The sequence below is a fragment of the Festucalex cinctus genome, chromosome 21 (genome assembly GCF_051991245.1).
Source record: "Festucalex cinctus isolate MCC-2025b chromosome 21, RoL_Fcin_1.0, whole genome shotgun sequence".
Lineage (NCBI taxonomy): Eukaryota > Metazoa > Chordata > Actinopteri > Syngnathiformes > Syngnathidae > Festucalex > Festucalex cinctus.
Genome location: NC_135431.1, coordinates 13,868,327 through 13,880,596, shown reverse-complemented (window position 1 = coordinate 13,880,596; position 12,270 = coordinate 13,868,327). Strand labels below are relative to the sequence as shown.

Sequence of the window (12,270 nt, the reverse complement as noted above, 5' to 3'; positions counted from 1 at the left end):
TGCCTGGGGGGCCCGCGCTTGCCTTGTTGTACAGAGGTCGATGGCTCCCCTCTCTCGTGGAGGTTCTCATACATGCCCGATCCACCACACCAGCATCGACTGAAATTCAAACAGAATTTGCTTCTCCCACTGTTTGCTGAATCAGTGGAGGCTATTGTCTGTGGATCTCACTCTGCTTCCTTTCTTTAGTTTTTTCTCTGGTCTCTTGAGATCTCCCTAACCTGTTGGAACTTAGAGGTTTCTGGTGTTGGTGAAAGATTCTGGTTTTGTAACCCTGTGGGTGGCAGGTGGTGTCTGGTTGGTGCTGGATTTCACTTTGCTTCATCTTTTTTTCCCTTTGATCCTTCCTCTGGTCTCCTGACAACTTCACGGCAATCTTTTGGAGCTTTATTCTTCCTCCAAAACCTGACACACCCTTGTCCAATTTTATACACCATTTTTTGCACACTGCTACGTTCTCAGTAACAAAGGCACATTCCAGACTGAACAGCCAATTTAATAATTTAAATCAATTTGAATGCAAAGATGACTTTTAAAAATAAATAAATAAATAAATAATGCAACATGTCAAACTGGGGGCGGTCCTGGTGTCCAAACTAATCCATTTTCAACACCTGGAGAACCGCAAAGAAAACAGATCCAGCGATTTAGCATTCCTTAAAAAAAATTTAAAAAAAATAAAAAAAAAGTCTGGACTTTACTCTAGAGCCTCACACCAAGAAAGGAAGCATTCAAGGAGGAACATCAATAAAAAGGCACTTAAGATGAATGTCAAATCAGCAGCAGCACCTCGCGAGGCTTCCACCAACAACGATAAAGAAAAAGGAAGTCAAGTGTTATCTATGCAGCGCAGTTAAATGGAGCCTCGGCCGTTGCGCCCGCTCAGCATAAACACACACCCACAGTGATCCTTCTCATCCTATCTAGCCTCCATCCATTTACACCTTAGCGCTTCCCTCTCAGGGGGAAGACCACTTTGTCAGCACTGGGGCGCTGTGGAGTGAACACAGGTGATTACATGTTTATTTGTATTCCACTGCGATACATTGGATTCATAGTGTTTGGCTGCTGAGGATTTTAACTCAGTAAAGCACAAATCTTTAGTGATGATATGATTATAAACAATAGCACAGGACAAAAATTGCATCATCATCAATTTGGTCAAGTTTCTATACTTTCATAAAGGTTGTCCAAATGTTACTGCTAAAACTACCTTTGAAAGTTTCAATGCAGTCTATACTTCAGCATTCACATGCTCATAATATTACAAAATGGGAGACTAACATTTCTCCAGCAAAGTGGACATTCACATACCACTTGACTACACAGAAGATGAAAGATTCTTTTTGGTAAAAGCACGAGGACTGGCAATTGTTCGTTTGGTTCATTACTACCTTTGCAGGTACGTTAACTTTTTAATTTAAAGATGCAAAATATGGCTGAACGATTTGAAAAATAATTTGCGATTTTTTTCCACTCAATATCGATTATGATTTAATATGAGATTTTAGTTGTTTTTTTTTAACAAACAAGCAATATATTAATCAATATTACAACAAAATTTGTATTATCATGGATGTTGGTAAGTACTTTTTTTTTTTCCCCCCAGACCGATAACTATTTGAGTACTCAACTACAGTAGTGACCGATATCAACTATTGTTATGTAGATAGTTTTCAGTAAAAAAAATAAAAAATAAAATAAAATTGAGAGTTGGGACAAATTGATCCAAATAGTGTGTTGGTCCCTTTTTGACCAAAACTGGGTTGTGGTTTGAGTATCAAATGCAGACATTACATTTCGTGTAAGTACGCAAATCAATTTCTGAACCCTTGTATGTTCCAAAAATGAAAATGTGGAGATTGTTCGGAATATGACCCACCTTTGATTTGTTTGTTTGTTTGTTTTTTCCCTCAATGTCAATTCATCAACTAGTGGCCTGGCATGCATATTATGGCCTATTCATATTTTATATTTTCAAGTGGGCAAGATTTTCCTTATCATTTGAAAGGCAAATTTGCTATTCATTTGTGTCAGATTTGACACCTCACATAAAAAGGACTTTTAAAAGAGTGTAGGAGAAAAAACCCCCACCAGGGATGTAATGAGACATGACTTGCTAGAATTCTCTTCGCCGGAATGATAAATTGCAGGAACAAGCCGAGCGAATCACAACTGGTCAGAACAAACCAAATCGGTTTTGCACCACAAAGCAATGCGTGCGTCCATGACAGGATTATTTCCGAGATGATACGAGTCATATGACTGACTCACGCTGACAAAGCATCGCGGCGCGAGGGCCGGCGGAGGCCAGTTCAGAAGGTTTCCAAGTTAATGAGGGGTTGAGGAATGTGAAGTTCAGTCTGGTGCATGAGGGGACTTTTGTAAAGGAGAGCGAGAGAGGGGGAAAAAAAATGGTCATCTTAAAGGATTACGCTTCTGTTGAAAAAAACTTCCAGGATTTTAATCCAGTCATTCATTCAGTTGGGCCCTTACTTTTACGCTACAACAAAGAAAAGTCACATGCTGAGCGGTTTTATTAGGGTTGTGAAAACGGGTCTGGTTGCATTTAATAGCTAATGATGACAACGCCGCTGATTTCAATCATTCCAGAGTGGGAGCAGAAATGAAGTAATAGCCTGTTAGGCCCCGCTGGGCAGCTTGTGACACTTTAAATGACATCCAAATTGTATGCGCCCTGCTGTCCGCCATACTGTATGACACACAAACAAAACAAAGCCCGAAATTGACATGCACCCCCGTTTGGTTAAATAATTACTCGTCGTTGCTTGAAAAGACTCTTTAGATGATTAAGTCTGGAAGACTCGCCACAGGCCGCCATGAATCACTACGATGGCTTCCAAAATAGAAACGTTCACTGCTACACACAATACAGTAGTACCGCTTCGTCATTTGCATGGATAATTCAAAAGAGTGCGGATAGTCCAATAAAATAAAATATTTATAGCCACTTATGAATCGGAATGTGTCCTATTGCAATTCAATCAATGAGACGTAACGGCATTTTATAAATCTAGCAAGCGAAACAAACAAAAGCAAAACTGAAATCCCAAATTTTGGGCACCCAGGACGCAGCCAGGTCCACTGGGAGCAAATTGAGACTCAATGACCACCATAATAAAAAAAGTATTCTTTTGTTAATCTTTATCTGTCAGCAATTTATAGTGACAGGCACGGCTCAAAAAGATTGGACTCATTAACTTTAATTCCTAAAGTCAAAAACAAAATATTTTGTTTACTTGATTAGTATTTTCTAAATTTGAATGAAAAAAAAATCGCAACAATCGACTTATAAATTCGTATCGGGATTAATCGGTATCGAATCGAATCGTGACCTGTGAATCGTGATACGAATCGAATCGTCAGGTACTAGGCAATTCACACCCCTACTTGATTTGAACCACTGCTGATTTACAGCCATATAAAAAGTTATCATTTTGGGATATCTTCAAGTTTTTATAAAATTGTCAATTAAAGGACAAAAAGTCCCACCAAAATGTGCTCTTATATTTTTCATTATGCAATCTCCCAAGGTATCGGATCGAGACTCGATATTGGAAGATACTTTAAAACAAATGACTTGGATTTGGGTGCAAAAAACATAAAAATTAAAAGTTTTCCTCTTTTTCTGTTACATAACTCAAGTACCAGCAATACCAGCAATTCAAATTTGTCCTCTGTAGTGGGCCTTTTTAACCTGACTATATTAAATTGTAATTATTAATTCCCTGATTTCACAATGCGCCCCCAACACACCCTCCCCCCCTTTTTTTTTATGGATCTATTACCGGCAATATGATTCTTCAAAATGGCCGATGCCGATATTCGTCAAAATGCTGAATATCAATAATCGGTCTATCCCAACTCAATTTGCACACAATTGATATTTCCTAGCAATTTAGAGGCAACTGAATGAGCTATAAATCTGCATTCTTTTTCTTTTGTAGATTCGTGTGGACCGGCGCAAGCATTTCAGAACAGTCTTGGGCCGTCTTACCTGGTGCTGAACAGTTCTTGGGCTCCGTTTCATTTTCGGCAGCCGACGCCATTAGCCGCCTCCCCCAGTGCTCCGGGTCGGGACGCTCCTCCATTATCATGCCGTGGCCTGCAGAGCAAACATGAAAACAAGATTCCGATTCAGAAACTGCTTATGAGGCAGCTTTAACACCCACAACGCCCTGCGGCTGATATTGCTAAACGGGCCTGAGGTAAGAGTCAACATACAAATGGTTTGGGAAATCTCACTAATTGACATGGATGGTTGTCATTTTTAATCCTTTAAATGTGTCCTGCATGGATGTCAAACTTTTTTTCTCCCCCCCCCACAAGAGTGCATCAAATATGAAGCTGCTGCACACTTTTTCTCCGCTCTTAAGCCTCTGTAACGAGGACAAGCACTGCAGTCCTAAATATCTTATGTAAAAACATACCAGCCAGCCCAGATGTGTTTCCAACTTGCTGTTTGTTGCCGCACAAATGACACAGGGCCCGAGGCGAGATGAGAAAACGGTTAGCTGTGCGCAAAATGATGAGTCGATCAGGGTGACGCAAGGGCCTAATTATTGCCGCGCAAGAGCATGCAATACGGCCAAGCAGTCGGCCCGACTTCTGCTTGTGAGGTCACGCAGATTGTGGTTGTGGAAGTCCACTCACATGACACGGTTATAAAATCGCCGCTTTAACCATGTGATGGACGGATGGAGAAGTAACGCAGAAACAAATAACAATAAGGGTGATATCCGGACTTGAAAGAAAACAAAATTGAAGAAACCAATTCTAAATTTGTTTGTGTTGGGATCACATTATCCAAATGTGAATTTCATTAGTCCTGATAGGATTCAAATACTTGTAAATGCAAGTAATATATGTAAGCAAGGTGACTATCTCATGAAAGACTTGCACAACTAATGCTAAGGATAGTTACTCTCAGAGGGACAATAAAGGATTATTATTGTACTTCCTCTTTTTAATGTTAGCATGTGCAGCATATCACAGTTGCAGGTGTGTCATATTTTGCCTAAATATTCACAAGTACAGTAAGTGCGTCAAGGCTGACTAACCAATATGTTGAGACTACCCCAGAGAGTATGTTGAATCACATTTAATGAATGCATTGATTAGCTTTATGGTCAATGTACTTACTAGCTGGTATGACCTTAGCTAAATGACATCAGCTCAAAGTCACAGCACTTAAATGTATTATTTGAGACCAAAATGTATTGTAAGGTTTGTGTGTGCCACAGAGGCTCTAAAAACATTGGTCACTTTCCAGTATAATGTGACTTTATGTTCGTGTAATTACTGATATGCTAGAATGTGGAAGATCTTGAACCAAAACGAACATTGTAATAATCAAAAGGGGAAGTCAAGCCCCAAAAAAATTATTTACAACAATATGTTTTGTGTCCCCACTACTAGCCTATAGCCATCTCAGGGGGCGGCCATTTTGTCATTTGTTGTCGACTGAAAATGACATCACAGCTGCTCAGGTAAAGGTAATGACTAATCACGGCTCAGCGTGTGATTGTCACATGACCAAACTCAGAAAACGGGTGAGCCGTGATTGGTTGTTACCACCTGAGCAACTGTGATGTCATTTTCAGTCGACAGCTAGTGACAAAATGGCCGCCCCCGGTGATGGATAGATAGGTGGATTTGTGGGGCTATATAGGTCATATTGTAAAAATACTTTCGGTTGACCTCAACTTCAAATATTGAAATGACAAATTAATACTCAACGATTTATAAAGCGCTTTAAGAACAGGCGATGCTGTATACAAAGTGCTGTACATCAGTTTTGCGGTAAACAAGAACAAAGCAAACATAATAGCATGATTATTAAAACTGTTATTAAATTAAAGCACTTCATGATGCTGCGTAGTCTCTATCATAATTTGATCATCGATTTATTGACATTACAACAAGTTGAAACTTGTTGGGGGATTTTATGCTGTCCATTAAAAATCAAGCAACTACAAATGTGTGATCATCTAGAGCAAAGCTATAGAATTGGAGCTCATGCTTTTTCCTTGGACACTGACAAGTCCCTTCAACAAGTGAGTGAATATAGAATTTGATGCTAGTGTATGAAAAAAAAAATTTTATTCGTGACGTGGCAATATGACATCTGTACTTTGTCCCACCAATGCTATCATACATTGAGTTGTTTTGTTGGGTTTTTCTTCTTCCTCGGTGTTGGTCTAATATGCAGCTGCTCCATAATGATCTTGCGCCACAAACTCTCTCCCTGCCCAGCTTTTGCTTAAAAAGTGCTTTGTGAAAGCAAGGCAATGAGGCCCACCTGTCACCTTTTGTTTATCCTGGAGATCCGACATTCACTTAACTTGGAACAATCCATCACATTCATTCCACCTTACAGACACTAAGCGGTTTGATTTGTCACATTAACACGTTCTAAAAATAATCCCAACACTTCAGAGTACATTACAGTGTCAAGATGGGATGTTTAATATTACATTCATTATGACAAAAACAAAACCGGACAAATTTTGATCTTATTTAACTGGAAATAGTCCATCCGTATACACACACAAGACATAACCCAATCCGGTAAAATTATGCAAAACGGGCATTTCTCAATCTGACTGAAAACATGCATGTATGTTTTGGTTTATCACTCCATCTGACTGCATTTGAGAAGAAAAAATAAAGAAAAATTACACTGCAAGACAAAACAATGGAAACAAGTGGAAATCTGTTTGGGAAAATTGCACATGACTCTCCATGGAAATGTCATTTCTCTTTCCATATCCTAAGACGCATCAACCGCAAGTAGGATGTCTTCAATGTTCCTCGACAAGGATAACATTGTTTCATGAAGTAGGAGCTTTTTTTGTAACCAATCTTCTAAATGAGGTTAGTAAATGAAGACTCCGATTCAGACGCTACCTCAGGGGGTGGAAAAAAAAACAAAACAAAAACAAAAAAAACTATCATGAGGATGACTTGGCTCAAGCTGTATTTGACTTCACACTAATGCTGATTGATAGTGTTATACTACAACTTTAGAGGTTTATCATCACAAACAATGTCTGAATTCCCAACTGCACAACCCCCAGGGCAAATAGCAAGAGAGGTTCGACCCCACTACAGCTCAGCGTCAGTTTTTTTTCAATTCATCATGTTCAACGATTGTCCCCTATCATCTCAAAGACTTTTTTTCACACTATGTTGCTCAATACACACATTTCCTAAGAAGAGAGTCACATTTGTGAGACTAGGGTGCATTTGACGGTCAAACACCATCCTGAGTGGCACTTCTCTTTGACAAAGAATCGAACGGCAGTAGGCTACGCTGACAATCGCCTACACACGAAGCACAACGTTGTCGAGCGGGAGGCCGAGGAGTGGGTGCAGCTACGTTGGCGAGGACATCCTCCAGCTCTGTTCAATCTACCCAGCGGGGAGATGGACCGAGGACAAACGACCGGTCCGTCAGTTTTACTGGGCTGTGAACACGTTCGGCTTCAATAGCCTGACGACGACAACACAAGGCAAACTGCCTTTGATTCTTAAAAAGCGACACCCGTCACGTATCTGTTACACACACATCCACTTCTGGATCAGCATGCAAGGCGGCGTGTCACGCCTGCGCTCACTTTATGGCGGGATATGACCCTGGAGAGGTGCATCAAATCTCATCCATCTGGATCATTTTGGAAAATCAACACAAAATCAGAAGGGCGCCAACAGGTTTTTCAGGCGACGTGACGCATTCTTGTTTGACCCCCCCATAGCTTCTGCACCTTCCTCTGAGCAGTCTATTCAATTAGATACATCTAATTATGGCTGGTCTCGTGGGTTCACAGGGGATTTCTGCTGTTCTCACATATGTAGTTGTCATAGAACTGCGGTGCAACATTTCATGAGGCTTCTTTAAAACAGTCCCTGGCATTGCTATGACTGCGGTCAGACATACTTGATTAAGGCAAGCCAAATTCACTTTAGCAAGCAAGCAAAAAAAAAAAAAAAAAACGATGCCTTTGAAGATGAGCTTTGCACTCGCATGTATGATATCAATCCACAATAATCATTTAAGCCTATTGTTGTTTTAATGTAATTAATAACTCCCAGTATCTGAGAGATCTACTGTACAGTGAGGCAAATTGTTGATGCTATCTGCTGCCCCAACGGAGCCTAAATGGGTGCAGATGGACAGATCCCACGACAGGGTCAAAAAGAGCTTAATGCGAGAAGCACTCGGAGCGTGCGCGGACTACGCTAGCCAAACACTGACAACAACTCGATACGTTTGAGATCTCAGACGGCAGCAGTGTGTCACGTTTGAGGAAAGGGGAGGGTCCTTAAGCAATACTTAACCAACAGTTTTTAAGATTAAAATTCCCAAAAGACAGACAACATATGTTTAAGTAGGTTAACTTGTCCGTTGTCATATGTTCCACTCATCGTGTAACAAAGCTAAAAACCCAATGACTTAACATGTATGTTAAAATTAGCATAACGAGTAGTTGTGAGAAGTTAGCCTTCTGATTTTAACCTGCCTTCGTTAAAAAAATAAAATAAAATCACTTTCCCGATCAGTCAGTCATCTGTTCAAAACGTTTCATCATTTACTGTTGTCGAGGCTATGCAGTAAAATCAGGTCAGAGTTCCTTTTGAGTGTCGTTTGTATACCTTTAAGAGAGAATAAAAAAAATAAAATAAAAAAAGATTGTAAGAAAAAAAAAACAGTTCGGCTAGAAAAAAAAAAAAAAAAAAAAACAAGAGTACACAGAAAACGGTTTTCTCAAAAATAACCTTAAGTAGTGCTACTGCTACGGTCAGCTAGCTGCATTAATGGCTAGCAGCTAGCCACTAACGAGTCAAATATGTAATAAAACGGCTGACAAAAGTAGTAATTGCACCCCCCCCCAGGTTACGAAGTAGCGAAATACACACCTGTGTCCTGTCATTTTTGTTTTATGTAAACATTTTAACTTGTGTTCCACAACAGCGCAGAATTTTCTTAATTGTTATATTTGTGAGAAAGAAAAAAAAAACAGTTCTATCATATCAATATACTTTTTTTTTTTTTAATATAACTGTAGGTCTCGAAATTGCTAATTACATTTTTAACTTAATTACATTACTTGGGTTGCGCTGCTCCTTACAGGAGGCTAACATATTTTGCCACCAGCTTTCTGCTACACGACGGAGACAATTTCATAAACTTAGTCATTGGTGGGAGGCTTGCGAATGTGTTCTATCTGGGTCATTGCATTTTATTAGTTTACCACTAGCTGGCAAAAAAAAAAAAAAAAAAAACTACACATGGTCCCTTTAAAAGTGATGTGGCATTACTATGTCAAACATAAGAATGACACCCTTTCTAACTAAACCAGCAGTTGAACTCTGATCCCTGTTGTTTTAATGGGATACCTCACTAAAATTCCAGCGTTTCTGGTTGGATTACATAACGGTTGTGATGTTGCGTTTGGGATGCTCTGCATGTCAGCGTTTGCACAGCCCTAAAGGGAAGACTTTTGACATGAGGAGGAGGAGGAGGGGGTCATGTTTGGAGAGTGACGGATGCGTGGGACATCACACGCACCACACATGACTGCTCGTCTCAATTACAGCGTGGAATCACTGCAAATGGGGTTAAAAAATAAAATAAAAAAATCAGCACCATGTGTGTGATGCTGCCCATTGTGCACAGCTACAGTGAATCTTGCCGTTAAGGGGGAGAAAAAAAAAAAAAAAAAAACGACAAATCAAACAGATCTCCGGTCCCGTTGTGTGTGTGCATGTAAAGCAGGAGGCGTGCGTGCGCCGTGATTACGCGCCTGTGCCTCCTCTCCAAATTAAAAATGTGCAGCTGCCACGGCGCGCACACTGCGGCAATACGGAGCGAGATCCCAAAAAGGCTACCACATAAATAATCGGATACATTCCATAGTTAGGTGGTTTGAGCAGAAACAGAGTCAAGGATACGAAGGGGAATGCACCGACGTTGCATTCACGTGCCCTTGGTATCGCCACTAGATCACATTGTTGTGGTGCGTGATTATAATGCAGATAGCGTGAGCGTCGATGCGTGTGTGCATGTCGTCCACGCACTCACCTGTTTTGGTCAACAGCGCCGACATGCTCCACGCCACTAAGAGGGCACTGCAGATGAAGCACACCTGTACAAACAGCATCTCCCTCCTTTTGCGAACTTTAAACATCTTCGCCATGATGCTCCTCTTCTTCACGGTGTCGTCCCGTTCCATGGCCGCTTCCTCTTCCCTTCGGCCACTTTTATTTCCCGAATTTATCGGATGTCTCTTGGTCGCCGTCCTTGAAATTAGCCGAAGAAATCGGTTTTTTTTTCTTCTTCTTCACAAGGACCCCGGCTGAGGTGATGTCCTCATTACGGTATAGCACTACTATTCAATTCGGCGAGGGGATAAGAAAAGCGAGCAGGCTCCCACTCCGGCGTGCATCTTGTCCCGTGGAGAGGAGCGGAGTGGCAAGGGGGTAAGATTAAACAAAATAAAACAAACCAAAAAAAAACGCTATTCTCTCTCCTCCTCGGGCGCCAGCGTCCCGTCATCAACGGAGGTGCTCTCAGCTGCGTGGGGAGAGCGAATCCACGCACCTGAGCCTGATGCCCTGTGCGTGCGCGTGCGCGTAGGTTAATTGTCACATTCAGGCAGCAGTCGTGCTCGTGCAGCAGAGTAAAACTCCTCCCTCCCTCCCCTCCACCGTTCCTCCAAATGGATTCCTCCCCATCTGCCCTCCTCCCTCCCCTACCCGGCCGACCTTCACCCCCCCCGCCCCAAGACAGTGGGCTCCTCCATCGTCCACTACTGACACCAACTCGTCAATCAGCTGTCACGTTTTTTGTTTTTTTGCACCAAGTGATCAAAGCAAGTGTTATGAAACCAAAAGCTAATCAGTCGTTGGTTTGTTGCGGGGAAACAATATGTTACTGTACTAACTGTCTGGAAGCTGCCAATATTTTTATTTAATTTTAAGTACCACCTAAGAAAAAAAAAAAAAAAAAGTGAACCCCTACTATTCACGGGAGATAATAGTGAAAAGTGAAAATTCGGGGAGAGAAAAAACAAAACAAAACAATACACACACATACGTAATATAAGTGTAGAGTTCCGTCAAAAAAAATAAGAATTTATTTATTTATTTTTAACGAGGCTTTGTCAAGTTTTGTTTTGTTTTTAAATAGCCATTATAACTAGAAGTGTCAGTTATTTGCAGATTTTAGTGTCGGGGTCGGTTCCTATCCCTCTCTTTTGGGGCTTGGCTGTTATGTTTTGGGGCTGAGATATAAAATGAAAAAAGAATTAATAACTCAATCTCACCATAGGGCAATAGCAAAATCGTTCATCTTTAACCTAACGCACGATAAAATGTAAAAGACAATCCTGGAGGAGCTTAAGGCTACACAGATTTCTGCCAGCGCCTATAGTATCCCCATAGCCCTGTATTGTAGTTAAATACAGTACAACTAAACTGTATTTATGGATAGTTTGCAGACTTAAACTACTACCAAGATTTTAATGTAGCCTCACTTCATAAATGATCATGAGTAATTGTGATAAATACGGTAGCCAGAGAACACTATACAACAAAATAGCATAGGCTACCATTAGCACTGTAAATAACCTAAGCTAGCACAACTAAAAAAAAGAGTTACTATAACACTAAATTTATTGGTTTGAAGATTTATAGAGAGAGAATGTATCATTTAAATGGTAGTTATGGTTAAGCTTATCCTTAAAGGTTGTTTTTTTTTTTGCTTTATTTACTATCTGCATCACAAGCAGGCATAGTCCGTTAAGCTAACAAGGCTAGCTACAGTACAGTATGCGTGGCAACTTTTGTACAATTTTTCACCACTTTTTTCTTTTGTAAAAGTAAATAGCTGTCATGTACCAGTATGTTTTAACGTGTGGAAAAAAATACTAGTGTAACTCTGAAAAACACTCATCTGCATATTTCATTCAATTCATATACAGTATATGATGAAATGTGTGAAGACAAGCAGTGATTTCTTTACACATTGACACTGCCGGCACCTCGCCTTGTACGTGTAATAAAGAGTCACTTCTGCAAGTCTGCATAATGGACTCATATTGAAAAGAAATGCACACAGCATTAACTTCTGAATCTACTCCCTCACCCGCCTGCACTTAATTCACAGTCGCCGCTGCATGCGAGTAACAAAATGTTCAATACTGTGTTATGAAAGCAAAGCCAATAATTTCCAGGTCCTGAGTTCAT

The 12,270-nt window shown here is 40.5% G+C and overlaps 1 protein-coding gene across 2 annotated transcripts in view; it reads right to left on the bottom strand.

Annotated features, from left to right (window-relative positions):
* slc24a4b (solute carrier family 24 member 4b) overlaps positions 1-10,704 on the bottom strand; it is a 41,698-nt gene extending 30,994 nt beyond the window's left edge. For both annotated transcript variants that reach the window (XM_077510666.1, XM_077510667.1), the window contains exons 1-2: positions 10,106-10,704; positions 4,019-4,126 (exon numbers count right to left, since the gene is read on the bottom strand). In XM_077510666.1, the coding sequence (XP_077366792.1) occupies positions 4,019-4,126; positions 10,106-10,256 (259 nt within the window). In that variant the 5' untranslated portion in view covers positions 10,257-10,704. The remainder of the gene's footprint in view (positions 1-4,018; positions 4,127-10,105) is intronic.
* Positions 10,705-12,270: the final 1,566 nt, after the last annotated feature.